This window comes from Panulirus ornatus, chromosome 19 (assembly GCF_036320965.1).
Source record: "Panulirus ornatus isolate Po-2019 chromosome 19, ASM3632096v1, whole genome shotgun sequence".
NCBI classification, from domain to species: Eukaryota; Metazoa; Arthropoda; class Malacostraca; order Decapoda; family Palinuridae; genus Panulirus; species Panulirus ornatus.
This window is the reverse complement of record NC_092242.1, coordinates 22,373,999-22,391,498: the sequence shown is the minus strand read 5'-3', so window position 1 is coordinate 22,391,498 and position 17,500 is coordinate 22,373,999. Positions and strand designations below refer to the sequence as shown.

The following is a 17,500-nucleotide window of genomic DNA, read 5'->3' as shown; positions in this document are numbered from 1 at the left end:
AGAGTAAGTTATATAGAGCTTGGCTGTATATGATAGGCTCTCATTTCAGTTTACTAAACTTGATGGTCAGAGAGTGGATGTGTGCAGTGAGACCTTTGTGTTTTGTTCCTGATGCCACCTCTACTGTCCTCAGAGTTATGCATTTTAGTTATCAGGGAAAAGTACTCTCTTCACTGACTTTTGATTTTTTCTCTATTGTTTGCAACCCACCCTCACAGGAAAGGTTACAAGGTCTTAGGGCTGCTGTAATTCTGGAAAGGGTTAGGCATAAATACAAAAAGAAATAGTGGAAGTTTGGTATTAATTAAAAGAAAAAGAGGATATAGAAAAGTAGGTGATCTGAAGGATAGAATATAGAAAGTTAGATTAAAGCAATGAAAGGATGAAAGAGCTTGAAGAAAAAACCTGGGAATGTTGACAAAGAAATAATGAAATTACATTGAAGAGATTAAAACTTTTATTTAGAGAAAGTAATTGATACTTTAAAAAAGAAATGGGTTGCTTATGGTTGGGTGTCTGGTACCTGTGACTTGTGAATGAGCATGTCAGCCTCATAAGTATTTTGGTGGTTGATGTTGATGATACATTGCATAGGTTGTTGAATTGGGTGATATATATACACCCTGTTTTGAAAAATGAAAGAGTATTTTAGTCTCTACTTAAGCAGGTGCTCTTCCAGATGCCCATTAGGCTCTGCTTATGATAGGATATCTTTTGATACTTTAAACCTAGTTCTTCCACACTTTGAATAGAAGGGTAGTAATCCTTCTCAGGGAATTAGATGTCCCTGAACTTTGACCAAGCACTGGAGTTGGGGAACTCTAGCTCAGTTTAATGATTCCCACAAGTTTTCCATGCCTATGTGTATTTTATCTACCCCATGTAGATAGGAGTAGATAGGAATAGAGTTCAGAATGAAAGATTGATAAATAGAATAGAAATAGTAACAGGTAAGTAGTTGGAATGAGACTGACATTTTTTTCTTTCTAGGTTTATATTTTTAGTTGTGATTCCAAAATTGTGGGTTTAATGTGCATTTGTGTCTTTTCATTGACTGCAGGTATGACATCAGTGGACAAGTACCAAGTAGTTGAGGGTTGGCAAGATGGAAATAAGAAACGTCACAAGAAACAGAAGAAGCGTAATAAAAGGAAGGGCCTTGTATCATCTAGTAGTGAAGAGGTATGTTAACATAAATCAGTTTATACATGGAAGTTGAAGCCATGAATCGTATCTCAATCTGGATTTGAAACTAAAAAAATGTTAATTCAAACAAGGATACTGATTATTTATCACATCATGTAATATCTTTCTCCATCAGGAAGTGCCTCATATGCATGTTGTGAATACTGATGTAGGGGAAATGCCAGAAGGGGCTCACTTGTCTGATGATAATGAAGTTGATGAACGGCCTGAAGATGACCCTCACAAAGCTTTAGACATAAATCTTGATGAGTGAGTGATGAATGTTAAGATTTATACTGTTTTCCTAAATCATAGGATGAAGTCAATAATTTCAACTTGATTCATTCAGTCACCATTCCCAATTTCTCATACTGTGCAAAAAAAGTTGAAGGATTTTCATAATTATGGAATAGTCTTTTGACAGATGGTATGCATTAATTCATATGCATAAACTGTAATCATGGTGGGTAGTCAAAGTACTAAGTGATTTATGGTGCTTACCTCTGATGCACATGTTCCTGCACACAAGCAAATATCTTTTGGACATTAAGTTTGGTTGTGACAGTTTCTAGGAATTTTACAGTAGTAGGGAGTAGAGGATCACAGGTTTCAAAATAAGTGCATAGGAGTGTTGCCATTTTCAGTGAACTCAGATCTTTGAATTATTGTTCATTTTAAGAGTGAGTGGCTAGCATGGTTAGTGTGCACAAGTACAATGAAGAATTACTTTATAAAAGTGCACCTTTTGTCATTCTACATGCAATCTGACCTCATATCTCCTCATACATTTCACACAAGCCTCTTCTCCAAGCTAACATCTTTCACTATATTCTTTTCTGCCACATCATTTCCTCTTTTCCTGAAGCCTCTACAAATCTACAGCCTTGCCTCCACCAGGTAATGATCAGACATCCCACCAGCGCTCCTCACAGGACATTCACATCCAAGAGTCTCTCTTACCTACATTTACATTCTATTTTCCATTTAAGGGACTAAAGATGATAGAATGACTGTAAAAATTATATAAATCACCATTATTATTTAGTTTATTGTAATTCTCTGTAGCTCAAGGTTGATGATTTGCCCCTGCTGCTCCAACCTAGTGGGGGAATGACAGTATGTCATGTGCAAATTTTGATGATCATAATGATGAATATGATATCTAGTAACCAAAGTTTATGCTGGAGATTATGTTAAAGACTTTGATTATAGGAAATAGGATATGAATGTTGTTGATAAAGAGAATGGTTTGATAGTGCTGCCCTCTTAGTAATTCATTTTATGCTTTTATTCAGACCTTTAGCTCCCAATGAAGTTTTGCCAACAAGAACACACTATGAAGCACAGTTGCAAAGAAGACAAGATATTGATGATGAAGTGAAGATCATACCCACTGGAACTCCTTCAAAAAAGAAGTCAAGGAATAAGAAAGATAAAAAAGAGAAAAAGGAGAAGCAAAAGAAAGTTAAGAAAGAGGACAAAAAAGTAAGAAATAAGTCAACAAAAGACAGAGAAAATCTTATAATAGATTTAATTGATCCAGTTAAGGAAACAGCCATTAGTGAAAAAGAACCTGTTGCTGCTAACGAAATTAACGGAATCACAGATGCTAAGATTGAAGAAAGGGTGAGTAATATATTTGATCTGCACATAGAATCCATTTGTTCTTAATGCTCTCATGTGCTTTACATCTTAATTGTTCATATATATTATACAAGCTTCTGATTTTCCACTGCTATCACTGTCAGTTTCTTTTTTGCATAGCTTGTTCCATATGTTCACTATTCTGTTGCTAAAGAAATGTTTCTGTCCATTCTTGTTGACACTTTTATACAAAGCTTCCTGTTTTGTCTTCTGGCTTTGGAGTTTATTGTGGCATCAAAGAATTGTTCAACATCATTGTGGCCACCTTATAATTTCTTGGCTATCATCATCTTTCCCATTATTCTCTTTCATTTATCATAGGCAGACTGATAACCTTTTTCCTTCATGAAAACATATTTTTAGTTATTTTGTTGGACTGTCTCAAGTAATTTTGTGTGCCTCATTAAGGGAAAATACTAAGCCACTGCATAAGCATATTTGAGCTTTGGTCAGATATATTTTATTATACTTTGTTGCTGTCTTCCGTGTTAGCAAGGTAGCGCAAGGAAACAGATGAAAGAATGGCCCAACATACACATGTGTATACATAAACGGACATATACATACCTATATAGGGAGGTGAATGCAAGAGTTTTGGAAAGAGGGGCAAGTATGAAGTCTGTTGGGGATGAGAGAGCTTGGGAAGTGAGTCAGTTGTTGTTCGCTGATGATACAGCGCTGGTGGCTGATTCATGTGAGAAACTGCAGAAGCTGGTGACTGAGTTTGGTAAAGTGTGTGAAAGAAGAAAGTTAAGAGTAAATGTGAATAAGAGCAAGGTTATTAGGTACAGTAGGGTTGAGGGTCAATTCAATTGGGAGGTGAGTTTGAATGGAGAAAAACTGGAGGAAGTGAAATGTTTTAGATATCTGGGAGTGGATCTGGCAGCGGATGGAACCATGGAAGCAGAAGTGGATCATAGGGTGGGGGAGGGGGCGAAAATTCTGGGAGCCTTGAAGAATGTGTGGAAGTCGAGAACATTATCTCGGAAAGCAAAAATGGGTATGTTTGAAGGAATAGTGGTTCCAACAATGTTGTATGGTTGCGAGGCGTGGACTATGGATAGAGTTGTGCGCAGGAGGATGGATGTGCTGGAAATGAGATGTTTGAGGACAATGTGTGGTGTGAGGTGGTTTGATCGAGTAAGTAACGTAAGGGTAAGAGAGATGTGTGGAAATAAAAAGAGCGTGGTTGAGAGAGCAGAAGAGGGTGTTTTGAAATGGTTTGGTCACATGGAGAGAATGAGTGAGGAAAGATTGACCAAGAGGATATATGTGTCGGAGGTGGAGGGAACAAGGAGAAGAGGGAGACCAAATTGGAGGTGGAAAGATGGAGTGAAAAAGATTTTGTGTGATCGGGGCCTGAACATGCAGGAGGGTGAAAGGAGGGCAAAGAATAGAGTGAATTGGAGCGATGTGGTATACCGGGGTTGACGTGCTGTCAGTGGATTGAATCAAGGCATGTGTATGGGGGTGGGTTGGGCCATTTCTTTCGTCTGTTTCCTTGTGCCACCTCGCAAACGCGGGAGACAGCAAAAAAAAAAAAAAAATATATATATATATATATTTCAACATATACTTACACATATGTACATATATACACATGTACATGTTCCTATTATCCCTGGGGATAGGGGAGAAAGAATACTTCCCATGTATTCCCTGCGTGTAGTAGAAGGCGACTAAAAGGGAAGGGAGCGGGGGACTGGAAATCCTCCACTCTCGTTTTTAGTTTTCCTAAAGATTGAACAGAGGAGGGGGCCAAGTGGGGGTATTCCCTCAAAGGCTCAGTCCTCTGTTCTTAACGCTACCTTGCTAACGCGGGAAAGGGCGAATAGTATGAAAAAAAAAAAGCATATTCATACATGCTGCCTTCATCCATTTCCGCTGCCACCCCACCACACATGAAATGGACAAATATGTGTTGTATAAATCTTCTTAAGCATCGCACTCTATGTGTATATGAAGTCAGTTTTGACATTAATTGAAAAATATGTATCTCTTTCAAGATCCTCTAAAAGTGATTGTACTTGTGAACTGTGCTTTTCAAGGGAGAGAAGCATATTCAAGCTTAGTTCAAAGATATGTTAACATACACATATATCTTCTGGAACATTTTACTGCATGTGATTATAAAGTAAGTTTTGACATAGATAGAAAAGCAGTTTTTCTCCAAGGATTCTCTTCTCAGGATTTTATAGTGCTAAGTATAGCATAATGTTGACTTCAAGGTTCCTCTCACAGAATTGAAATTGAAATTTATTTCCATATGTAATCACAGCCTTGTCTGTTTTCAACATTTCCAGTTTTCATTACATTATTCATAGTTGAATTTCATTTGTCACTTGTCTTACTATTGTTGCATTTTGTTTTGATTTTACATGTTGAACCCCCTTTACTGTACACATTTTTCTTAGTTTTGGCACCCTCTATCTATCTCTCTAATGTCTGTTACATCCAGGAACTCCAGTCATGGGGGTGGCCACATCAAAAGAGTCTCCACTTATACCTGTCCATGTATGCCTCCCTTGCGTACTCCATTTCATTCATTTTTCTTCCATTTCTCTCCCTCCAGTACTCCTCCACATTATATCCCCATGTCACAGGTGGTCTTCCTCTCACACCAACCCCTTTAGTTGTACTGTCATACACTTTCCCCTTTCACGTAAACTCCCCTTCTTTCATTCTTTCCACATTCCAAAACCACCGCAAAATATTATATTTCACCCACTCTGCCACTTCACAATTCATTCCCTTTGCATTCCCTGCTATAGCACGTTTCTCATCCTCATTACTTTCTTCATTTCATCTTGTCATACCACATGCCCCTGGATTCTTGACCTCTGAATCATCCCATGTCTGTGTTTCGGCTGCATAGGTCAAGGTCAGGAGAACTACTCTGTGCCGTAATCCTGTTTTCACTTTCATACTTTTAACTTTACCCTCCATTATTCTATCAAGGGACCCAATGACTCAGCAGGTAGTAGTTGGTAGGCAGCAACTGACCAGGTGGACTGCTAGTACTCCACCAAAATAACAAAATCCCTCCTTCTCACACATAACTCTTGACAACACATAACTCGCATATCTCATTCTTCTGAAGTCCAAATTTTCCTGCAGAGAACTGTGTGCTAGCCCTGCATTTTGGCAAAAGTAGGAGCAATAAATAGAAGTAGCAGGCAGAACATTTAGGCAGGAGCATTAGGTAGAAACATTAGGTAGTGGTAGTAGGTTGGAACATTAGGCATGAACATTAGATAAAAGTAATAGGTTGGAATGTTAGTTAGACATATTAGGTAGAAGCAGTCTGGAGGAACATTAGATAGGAACCTCTGCAACCACAGTGCTAGGGTTGCCTCATGCCAGTGGCCTGTTGAGGAGAGACACTAAAGACTAAGAAGTAGCACTGAAGTTCACTAGTTATGGAGATTCTTTTGCCATTGCTTTCCCCTTAAGGGAGTTAAAGGAGGGAACAGGTCTCTTAAGATATAGATAGATGACTATATAAACTCAGTGACTCTTCTACCCTGTGCTGCTTTCTCCCTTATCTCTCCTTCCATATTGCCAAACTTACTCAAGATAGCTCCCAAATGCTTAAATTCTGTCACCTCTTTCAGACTCTCTCATCCCTTCTTGATTACAGTTTAGAACACATTCTTCTGCCACTCGATAAGAATTTGCAAAATCTACATACTTTCACTCAGTTTCCTTTCAAACACCATTACTTTTACTCACATTTACCTTTAAATGCCTACACTAACACGCATCGTAAGACACTCTTACAGCCTTTTTCAGCTCCTCTTTACTCTAGGCAAACAACACAGTATCATCTGCAAACAGGCCTGTCACTGGCCACCATACCTCCTCACCACATTGTCTCTATACCCCTTTTCCTTAGTTTTGATTCTGTCTCTCTTATCACTCTATCCATAAATATGTTGAAAAGCCATAGTGACATTACACAGCCCTGCCTCACAGCCACTTGTATGCCAAAACTTTTGTTCAACTCTCCGTTCACTCTTACACATACATTTGCTGCTCTGTAAAGGACTTTCACGCCATCTAGCAGTTGTCCCTCAACCTCATATATCCTTGTCACATCCCAAAAAGCATTCCACTTGACTCTGTTATACACTTTTCCCAGATCCAAAAAAGCTGTATACAGCTTGTTACATATTGCAGGATATATTTCCACAGTCATTCTCATCACAAAAATCTGATCCACACATCCGTAACTGTTCGTAAAACTCCCGTACTTCTCATTATTCTGAATTTAGTCACTTCAACCATTCTGTCAGTCATCACTTTTACTTTTCCTGGTATGTTTAAAAAACTATTTTTGCATACTTGATTACCATTTCCTGTGTTAGTGAGGTAGCACCAAGAAACAGATATAGAAAAACACATGGACCATCTTTCTTATTCACTGATGTATACTTGTTTATCTCTCCTTTTAAACCAGATATTCCCAGTCACCAATCTTTTTTTTCAGCACACAACTCCTCAAGCTCTTCACCATTTCCATTCATAACACTGAATATCCCATGTGAACCAACATTCAACTGCCACTTTACTTACCTTCGCATTTTAATCATCCGTCACTAATACCTGGTCTTGTGCATCAAAATTGCTGACACAATCTCTCAACTGCTTCCAAAACAGTTGCCTTTCATGATCTTTCCTTTCATGGCCTAAGCACCAATAATCACCTGTCTCTTGCCATCCACTTTCAGTTTTACCTATATCAGTCTAGAATTTACTTCCTCACACTCTATCACACACTCCCACAACTCCTGCTTCAGGAGTAAATCTATTCTTCCCTTAGCTTTTGTCCTTTCACCAACCCGTGACTTTAGTTCTAAGATATTTCGAAACCATTCTACTCCTTTACCCTGGAGCTTCAATTCACTCAGAGCCTGGACATCCTGGTTTCTTTCCTCAAACACACTACCTCTCTCTCCTCTCGTTAAATCTTGGTTACATCCACACATATTCAGACACCCCATTCTTAGTCTTCTAGGAGGATGAGCACTCCCTGCCTGGCTGCTGCTTCTGTTTCCTCTTTTAGAAATTGAAATACAAGAAGGGGAGGGTTTCCAGCCCCTTGCTCCTACCCCCTTTAGTAGCCTTCTACAACATGCAAGGAATATGGATGTAGAATTCTATTCCCCTACCTATAATTAGTACATATGTTTTGGAAGGAGGTAAATAAAGTACGTAAGACAAGGGAACAAATGGGAACTTAAGTGAAGGGGGCTAATGGGGAGGTGATAACAAGTAGTGATGATATGAGAAGGAGATAAAGTGAGTATTTTGAAGGTTTGTTGAATGTGCTTGATGATAGAGTGGCAGATATAGAGTGTTTTGGTCGAGGTGGTGTGCAAAGTGAGAGGGTTAGGGAAAATGATTTGGTAAACAGAGAAGAGGTAGTAAAAGCTTTGCGGAAGATGAAAACCGGCAAGGCAGCGGGTTTGGATGGTATTGCTGTGGAATTTATTAAAAAAGGGGGTGACTGTATTGTTGACTGGTTGGTAAGGTTATTCAATGTATGTATGATTCATGGTGAGGTGCCTGAGGATTGGCGGGATGCTTGCATAGTGCCATTGTACAAAGGCAAAGGGGATAAAAGTGAGTGCTCAAATTACAGAGGCATAAGTTTGTTGAGTATTCTTGGGAAATTATGTGGGAGGTTATTGATTGAGAGGGTGAAGGCATGTACAGAGCATCAGATTGGGGAAGAGCAGTGTAGTTTCAGAATTGGTAGAGGATGTGTGGATCAGGTGTTTGCTTTGAAGAATGTGTGTGAGAAATACTTAGAAAAGCAAATGAATTTGTATGTAGCATTTATGGATCTGGAGAAGGCATACGATAGAGTTGATAGAGATGCTCTGTGGAAGGTATTAAGAATATATGGTGTGGGAGGCAAGTTGCTAGAAGCAGTGAAAAGTTTTTATTTAGGATGTAAGGCATGTGTACGTATAGGAAGAGAGGAAAGTGATTGGTTCTCAGTGAATCTAGGTTTGCGGCAGGGGTGTGTGATGTCTCCATGGTTGTTTAATTTGTTTATGGATGAGGTTGTTAGGGAGGTGAATGCAAGAGTTTTGGAAAGGGGGGCAAGTATGCAGTCTGTTGTGGATGAGAGGCTTGGGAAATGAGTCAGTTGTTGTTCGCCGATGATACAGCGCTGGTGGCTGATTCATTTGACAAACTGCAGAATCTGGTGACTGAGTTTGGTAAAGTGTGTGAAAGAAGAAAGCTGAGAGTAAATGTGAATAAGAGCAAGGTTAATAGGTACAATAGGGTTGAGGGTCAAGTCAATTGGGAGGTAAGTTTGAATGGAGAAAAACTGGAGGATGTAAAGTGTTTTAGATATCTAGGAGTGGATCTGGCAGCGGATGGAACCATGGAAGCGGAAGTGAATCATAGGGTGGGGGAGGGGGCAAAAATTCTGGGAGCCTTGAAGAATGTGTGGAAGTTGAGAACATTATCTCGGAAAGCAAAAATGGGTATGTTTGAAGGAATAGTGGTTCCAACAATGTTATATGGTTGCAAGGTGTGGGCTATGGATAGAGTTGTGCGGAGGGGGGTAGATGTGCTGGAAATGAGATGTTTTAGGACAATATGTGGTGTAAGGTGGTTTGATCGTGTAAGTAATAATAGGGTAAGAGAGATGTGTGGTAAAAAAAAGAGCGTGGTTGAGAGAGCAGAAGAGGGTGTTTTGAAATGGTTTGGTCACATGGAGAGAATGAGTGAGGAAAGATTGACCAAGAGGATATATGTGTCAGAGGTGGAGCGAACGAGGAGAAGTGGGAGACCAAATTGGAGGTGGAAGGATGGAGTGAAGAAGATTTTGAGTGATCAGGGCCTGAACATGCAGGAGGGTGAAAGGCGTGCAAGGAATAGAGTGAATTGGAATGATGTGGTATACCGGGGTCGACGTGTTGTCAGTGGATTGAACCAGGGCATGTGAAGCGTCTGGGGTGAACCATGGAAAGTTCTGTGGGGCCTGGATGTGGAAAGGGAGCTGTGGTTTCGGTGCATTATTACATGACAGCTAGAGACTGAGTGTGAACGAGTGTGGCCTTTGTTGTCTTTTCCTAGCGCTACCTCACGCACATGAGGGGGAGGGGGTTCTTATTTCATGTGTGGCGAGGTGGGTTGGGAATGAATAAAGGCAGACAGTATGAATTATGTACATGTGTATATATGTATATGTCTGTGTGTGTATATATATGTATACGTTTAGATGTATAGGTATGTATATTTGTGTGTGTGGACGTTTATGTATATACATGTGTATGTGGGTGGGTTGGGCCATTCTTTTGTCTGTTTCCTTGTGCTACCTCGCTAACGCGGGAGACAGCAACAAAGCAAATAAAAATGAATAAATATGTCCTTAGCACCTTTACCTTTGAGTAAAGGAACGTTGACAGCATTCACCCAATCCTCAGGTACATCTGTGTACTATCTTACTAAATTTCATAGCAAGTGCATCCACTATATCACACTTTTTCCAGCATACTTCAATATTTCATCTGTAATCCCATCCTCTCTAGGTGCCTTTCCTGTCTTTATCCTCATTATTGCCCTTTTTACCTCTCTTCTTGTTATTGGTCCTTGCACTTGTATCCTTTTCCTTCCATCCTCCATACCCATGCATGTAAGAACTGTAGCCTCACCTTCTCCCACATTTATCAGTTCTTCAAATTATTCTTTTCATCTTCTTTCATTTCCTTCTTTTGATTCAGAAACTCCGATTCCTTGCTTTTCACAATTGCATTTCCACTTTTACATCCACTTCTTTCTTTATTCACTTCCAGAACAATCTTATCTTTCTTGAACTTTTTACTCAGCTTTCTTCCAAAATCTTCATTTACTCTATCTTTGCTTTCCTGTGTCAGCCTCTTAATATTTTGCTTCCATATCTTATATTCTTCCCTCCTCTGTTGAACTCCCACTGGTACATTCCTGTGGAGCAGTCTACCATTTGCATTTTACTTACTTCCCCAGCATTTCTAATCTCATTCATCCCTATGCATTTCCACTTCTGTTCTTTTACCTTACAACCTTATATTCAGGTACTGATTCTACAACCTTAAACAGCCTTGAACAATTTTAGCACCAGAAGAAGAAACGTTTAGGTATGATTTTCTTTCCTGGATGTTTGACTCTTAAGTGAAACAAATAAAGAATAGGGGGGGAAAGAATGGTTTGGGAATGTCTTTGAGGTAAAGTTGGGGGTGTGAGGGCAAGAGTTAAGGAATGGAGGCAGCACTACTGTTGAAGCAGGAGTTGTAGGATTTTGTGAAAGAGTGTGGAAGTGAGGGCCACAAATGTGGATAAAGATGAAAGTGGATAATGAGAGATCAGTGATTATCATTGCTTGTGCACCTGGCTGTAAGAAAGATGATGAGAAGAAACAAGTGTTTTGGGAGCAAAGGAGTGAATGTGTCGAAAGTTTTGATGAAATAGATTGAGTATTAGTGATGGGTTATTTAAATGTGAATAAAGTGATAATTGAGGATATTATTGGAGGAAATGGTTTTCAGTGACGTGAATAGAACTGGTGAACAGCTTGTGGAGTTGTTTGCTGAAAAAGGATTGATGATTGGGAATATTTTTTTTTTTTTTATTATACTTTGTCGCTGTCTCCCGCACTTGCGAGGTAGCGCAAGGAAACAGACGAAAGAAATGGCCCAACCCCATCCCATACACATGTATATACATACGTCCACACACGCAAATATACATACCTACACAGCTTTCCATGGTTTACCCCAGACGCTTCACATGCCTTGCTTCAATCCACTGACAGCACGTCAACCCCGGTATACCACATTGCTCCAATTCACTCTATTCCTTGCCCTCCTTTCACCCTCCTGCATGTTCAGGCCCTGATCACACAAAATCTTTTTCACTCCATCTTTCCACCTCCAATTTGGTCTCCCTCTTCTCCTTGTTCCCTCCACCTCCGACACATATATCCTCTTGGTCAATCTTTCCTCACTCATCCTCTCCATGTGCCCAAACCACTTCAAAACACCCTCTTCTGCTCTCTCAACCACGCTCTTTTTATTTCCACACATCTCTCTTACCCTTACGTTACTCACTCGATCAAACCACCTCACACCACACATTGTCCTCAAACATCTCATTTCCAGCACATCCATCCTCCTGCGCACAACTCTATCCATAGCCCACGCCTCGCAACCATACAACATTGTTGGAACCACTATTCCTTCAAACATACCCATTTTTGCTTTCCGAGATAATGTTCTCGACTTCCACACATTCTTCAAGGCCCCCAGGATTTTCGCCCCCTCCCCCACCCTATGATCCACTTCCGCTTCCATGGTTCCATCCGCTGCCAGATCCACTCCCAGATATCTAAAACACTTCACTTCCTCCAGTTTTTCTCCATTCAAACTCACCTCCCAATTGACTTGACCCTCAACCCTACTGTACCTAATAACCTTGCTCTTATTCACATTTACTCTTAACTTTCTTCTTCCACACACTTTTCCAAACTCAGTCACCAGCTTCTGCAGTTTCTCACATGAATCAGCCACCAGTGCTGTATCATCAGCGAACAACAACTGACTCACTTCCCAAGCTCTCTCATCCCCAACAGACTTCATACTTGCCCCTCTTTCCAAAACTCTTGCATTTACCTCCCTAACAACCCCATCCATAAACAAATTAAACAACCATGGAGACATCACACACCCCTGCCGCAAACCTACATTCACTGAGAACCAATCACTTTCCTCTCTTCCTACACGTACACATGCCTTACATCCTCGATAAAAACTTTTCACTGCTTCTAACAACTTTCCTCCCACACCATATATTCTTAATACCTTCCACAGAGCATCTCTATCAACTCTATCATATGCCTTTCCAGATCCATAAATGCTACATACAAATCCATTTGCTTTTCTAAGTATTTCTCACATACATTCTTCAAAGCAAACACCTGATCCACACATCCTCTACCACTTCTGAAACCACACTGCTCTTCCCCAATCTGATGCTCTGTACATGCCTTCACCCTCTCAATCAATACCCTCCCATATAATTTACCAGGAATACTCAACAAACTTATACCTCTGTAATTTGAGCACTCACTCTTATCCCCTTTGCCTTTGTACAATGGCACTATGCACGCATTCCGCCAATCCTCAGGCACCTCACCATGAGTCATACATACATTGAATAACCTTACCAACCAGTCAACAATACAGTCACCCCCTTTTTTAATAAATTCCACTGCAATACCATCCAAACCTGCTGCCTCGCCGGCTTTCATCTTCCGCAAAGCTTTCACTACCTCTTCTCTGTTTACCAAATCATTTTCCCTAACCCTCTCACTTTGCACACCACCTCGACCAAAACACCCTATATCTGCCACTCTATCATCAAACACATTCAACAAACCTTCAAAATACTCACTCCATCTCCTTCTCACATCACCACTACTTGTTATCATCTCCCCATTTGCGCCCTTCACTGAAGTTCCCATTTGCTCCCTTGTCTTACGCACTTTATTTACCTCCTTCCAGAACATCTTTTTATTCTCCCTAAAATGTAATGATACTCTCTCACCCCAACTCTCATTTGCCCTTTTTTTCACCTCTTGCACCTTTCTCTTGACCTCCTGTCTCTTTCTTTTATACATCTCCCACTCAATTGCATTTTTTCCCTGCAAATATTTAATGATTGGGAATACCTGGTTTAAAAGAATGGCATACTAAAGTGTATGTGGGTAGTGACATACAAAAGTATATGTGGGAAGTGACATATAAAAGTATATGTCGGTAAATAGGAAAGATGGTAAGCAGGTAGTGTTGGATTACATACTAATTGATAGGCGTACAAAAAAGACTTATGGATGTGAATGTGTTGAGAGGTGTAGCTTGTGGAATGTCTCATCATTTATTTGTGCAGGCAAGATTTGTAGAGGTTTTTGGAAAAGATGAAATGATATGAGTGAGAAGAGTGTGGTGAAAGTAAGTGAGCTTGGAAGAGAGACTTGTGTGAAAAGATACCAGGAGAGATTGAAGGCAGAATGGCAAAAGGTGAGAGTATACAGAACTAGGTGAATGGGTGAGGAATGAGAGGTATTGAGGGAAGCAGTGCTAGCATGTGTGAGAGAAGTGTGTAGCTTGTGGAAGTTGGGTAGGTGAGAAAGGGTAGTGAGTGGACAATTGAAGTAAAGTCCCTAGAGAAAGAGAAAGGAAAGAAGTATGGATATGGATACTACTTACAGGAAAGGAGTGCAAGTGTTTGAGAGATAGAAGAGAGAGGAGCAGGAGCTTCATAGGAAAGTGCATGGGTTGAAAGAGAGGGTAACTGAGAGGTGGGAATAAGTGAGTATGAGCAAATTAAAGGGAGAGTAGAATGGTTTTTTGGAAGGAGGTTGATAGTGTGAGAAAAACGAGGGAACAAATGGGAACGTTGGTGAGGGGAGCAAATGGAGAAGAAGTAATAGGCAATGATGAGGTGAAGAGATGGAGTGGGTTCTCTAAAGGATTGTTGAATGTGTTTAATGATAGGGTGGTAGATGTAGGGTGTTTGGGCTGGGCAGGTATGCAAAGTGAGAGAGTCATACAAGTGGTTTAATAAAAAGAGAAGAGGTGGTGAAAGCCTTGCATAAGATAAAATGTGGCAAGATGACTGGAGTAGATGGTATTACAGTTTAATTTCATAAGAAATGGGCTTGACTGTGTTAATGGCTGCTTGGTTTGGACTTCCTTTGTATGTATGGATCATGGTGAGGTGCCTGAGTATTGGCAGGATACATACACAATGCCACTATATAAAGGGAAGGGGAACAGAGGTAAGTGTTTGAATTACAGAGATATAAGCTTGTTGAGAGTACCTTGTAGGTTGTATGGGATTGAGAGGGTGAAGGCATGCACAGCACATCAAACTGGGAAGGAACAGTGTGGTTTCAGAAATTGTAGAGGGTATGTGGATCAGAGCCCTGTGTTGAAGAATGTTTATGAAAAGTATTTAGAAAAACAGAAGGATATATATATATGGCATTTATGGATCTGGACTAAGTATGCGGTATGATTGATAGAAATGTTTCATGGAAGGTGTTATAGATGTATTGTGTAGGAGGAAAGCTTGTAGAAGCACTGAGGAGTTTCTCTCTAGAGAGCAAGGCATGCATGGAAGTAGGTAGAGGGGTATGTGATGCTACCTTGGCCATTTAATTTGTTCATGACTGGGGTGCTGAGGGAGGTAAATGCAAGTGTCTTACATTGGAGAGAGGGACAGGCATACAGTCATTAGCCAATCATGAGGCCTGTTAAGTGTGTCAGTTGTTGTTTGGTGATAACATGGCACTGGTGGCGAATTTGTGAGAAACTGCACAAGTTGGTGTTTAAGTTTGGGAGAGTGTATGAAAAGATGAAGTTGAGAGTTGATGTGAATAAAAGCAAGGGTATTAGGTTTATCAGTGTAAAAAGACAAGTTAGTTGGGGTGTTAGTGTGAATGAAGAAAACTTGGAGGAAGTGGGATGTTTTATATACCTGTGAGTGGATAGGGCAGGGAAAGGAATTATGGAAGTGGGAGTGAGTCAAATGGTGGATGATGGGGCAAAGGTTCTGGGGGCATTGAGATATGGATGGAGAGGCAATGTATGGAAGGGAATATTGGGTATTTTGAAGATATATTAGTCTCATTGAGTTGAATGGATGTATGAAAACGCATGGAGGAGAATGGATGTGTTGGAAATTGAATATTTTAGACTATGTGGTGTGAGGAGGGTTGATTAAGTAATGATAGGGTGAGAGAGAGGTATGGTAATATGAAGAATATAGTTGAGAGAGCTGAAGAGGATTTGCTGAAATAGTTTGGACATAAGGAGAGAACATGTGAGGAGAGGTTGACAAAGAGAATGTGTCAAACAAAATTGGAGGGGACAAGGAGAAGGGGAAATTAATTTCATATATAAGTTTGCAAATGACTGGGAGATGAATAAAAGAAAGAGGCAGGAGGTCAAGAGAAAGGTACAAGAGGTGAAAAAGGGGACAAATTAGAGTTGGGGTGAGAGAGTATCATTAAATTTTAGGGAGAATAAAAAGATGTTTTAGAAGGAGGTAAATAAAGTGCGTAAGACAAGGGAACAAATGGGAACATCAGTGAAGGGGACTAATGTGGAGGTGATAACAAGTAGTGGCGATATGAGAAGGAGATGGAGTGAGTATTTTGAAGGTTTGTTGAATGTATTTGATGATAGAGTGGCAGATATAGGGTGTGCAAAGTGAGAGGGCTTGGGAGAATGATTTGGTAAACAGAGAAGAGGTAGTAAAAGCTTTGCAGAAGATGAAAGTTGGCAAGGCAGTGGGTTTGGATGGTATTGCAATGGAATTTATCAGAAAAGGGGGTGACTGTATTGTTGACTGGTTGGTAAGGTTATTTGATGTATGTAAGACTCTTGTGTCTCCCCTGATGATGTGATTGTTGCGCGGGGTTGGACTTGGGAACTTTTCGTGTTTCATTTTCCCCGTGGACTCATGGAATAGTGGTTCCAACAATGTTGTATGGTTGCGAGGCGTGGACTATGGATAGAGTTGTGCGCAGGAGGATGGATGTGCTGGAAATGAGATGTTTGAGGACAATGTGTGGTGTGAGGTGGTTTGATCGAGTAAGTAACGTAAGGGTAAGAGAGATGTGTGGAAATAAAAAGAGCGTGGTTGAGAGAGCAGAAGAGGGTGTTTTGAAATGGTTTGGTCACATGGAGAGAATGAGTGAGGAAAGATTGACCAAGAGGATATATGTGTCGGAGGTGGAGGGAACGAGGAGAAGAGGGAGACCAAATTGGAGGTGGAAAGATGGAGTGAAAAAGATTTTGTGTGATAGGGGCCTGAACATGCAGGAGGGTGAAAGGAGGGCAAGGAATAGAGTGAATTGGAGCGATGTGGTATACCGGGGTTGACGTGCTGTCAGTGGATTGAATCAGGGCATGTGAAGCGTCTGGGGTAAACCATGGAAAGCTGTGTAGGTATGTATATTTGCGTGTGTGGACGTATGTATATACATGTGTATGGGGGTGGGTTGGGCCATTTCTTTTGTCTGTTTCCTTGCGCTACCTCGCAAACGCGGGAGACAGCGACAAAGCAAAAAAAAAAAAAAATATATATATATATATATATATATATATATATATATATATATATATATATATATATATATATATATATATATATATTGGGAGGTGAGTTTGAATGGAGAAAAACTGGAGGAAGTGAAGTGTTTTAGATATCTGGGAGTGGATCTGGCAGCGGAAAATTCTGGGGGCCTTGAAGAATGTGTGGAAGTCGAGAACATTATCTCGGAAAGCAAAAATGGGTATGTTTGAAGGAATAGTGGTTCCAACAATGTTGTATGGTTGCGAGGCGTGGGCTATGGATAGAGTTGTGCGCAGGAGGATGGATGTGCTGGAAATGAGATGTTTGAGGACAATGTGTGGTGTGAGGTGGTTTGATCGAGTGAGTAACGTAAGGGTAAGAGAGATGTGTGGAAATAAAAAGAGCGTGGTTGAGAGAGCAGAGGAGGGTGTTTTGAAGTGGTTTGGGCACATGGAGAGAATGAGTGAGGAAAGATTGACCAAGAGGATATATGTGTCGGAGGTGGAGGGAACGAGGAGAAGAGGGAGACCAA

General features: G+C 40.4%; 1 protein-coding gene across 1 annotated transcript in view; it reads left to right on the top strand.

Annotated features, from left to right (window-relative positions):
- Window positions 1-17,500, top strand: part of g (adaptor-related protein complex 3, delta 1 subunit-like garnet) — a 468,686-nt gene that overhangs the window by 384,153 nt on the left and 67,033 nt on the right. The window contains exons 17-19 of the mRNA XM_071673747.1: window positions 1,061-1,182; window positions 1,322-1,455; window positions 2,481-2,811. Coding sequence (XP_071529848.1) covers window positions 1,061-1,182; window positions 1,322-1,455; window positions 2,481-2,811 — 587 coding nt within the window. The remainder of the gene's footprint in view (window positions 1-1,060; window positions 1,183-1,321; window positions 1,456-2,480; window positions 2,812-17,500) is intronic.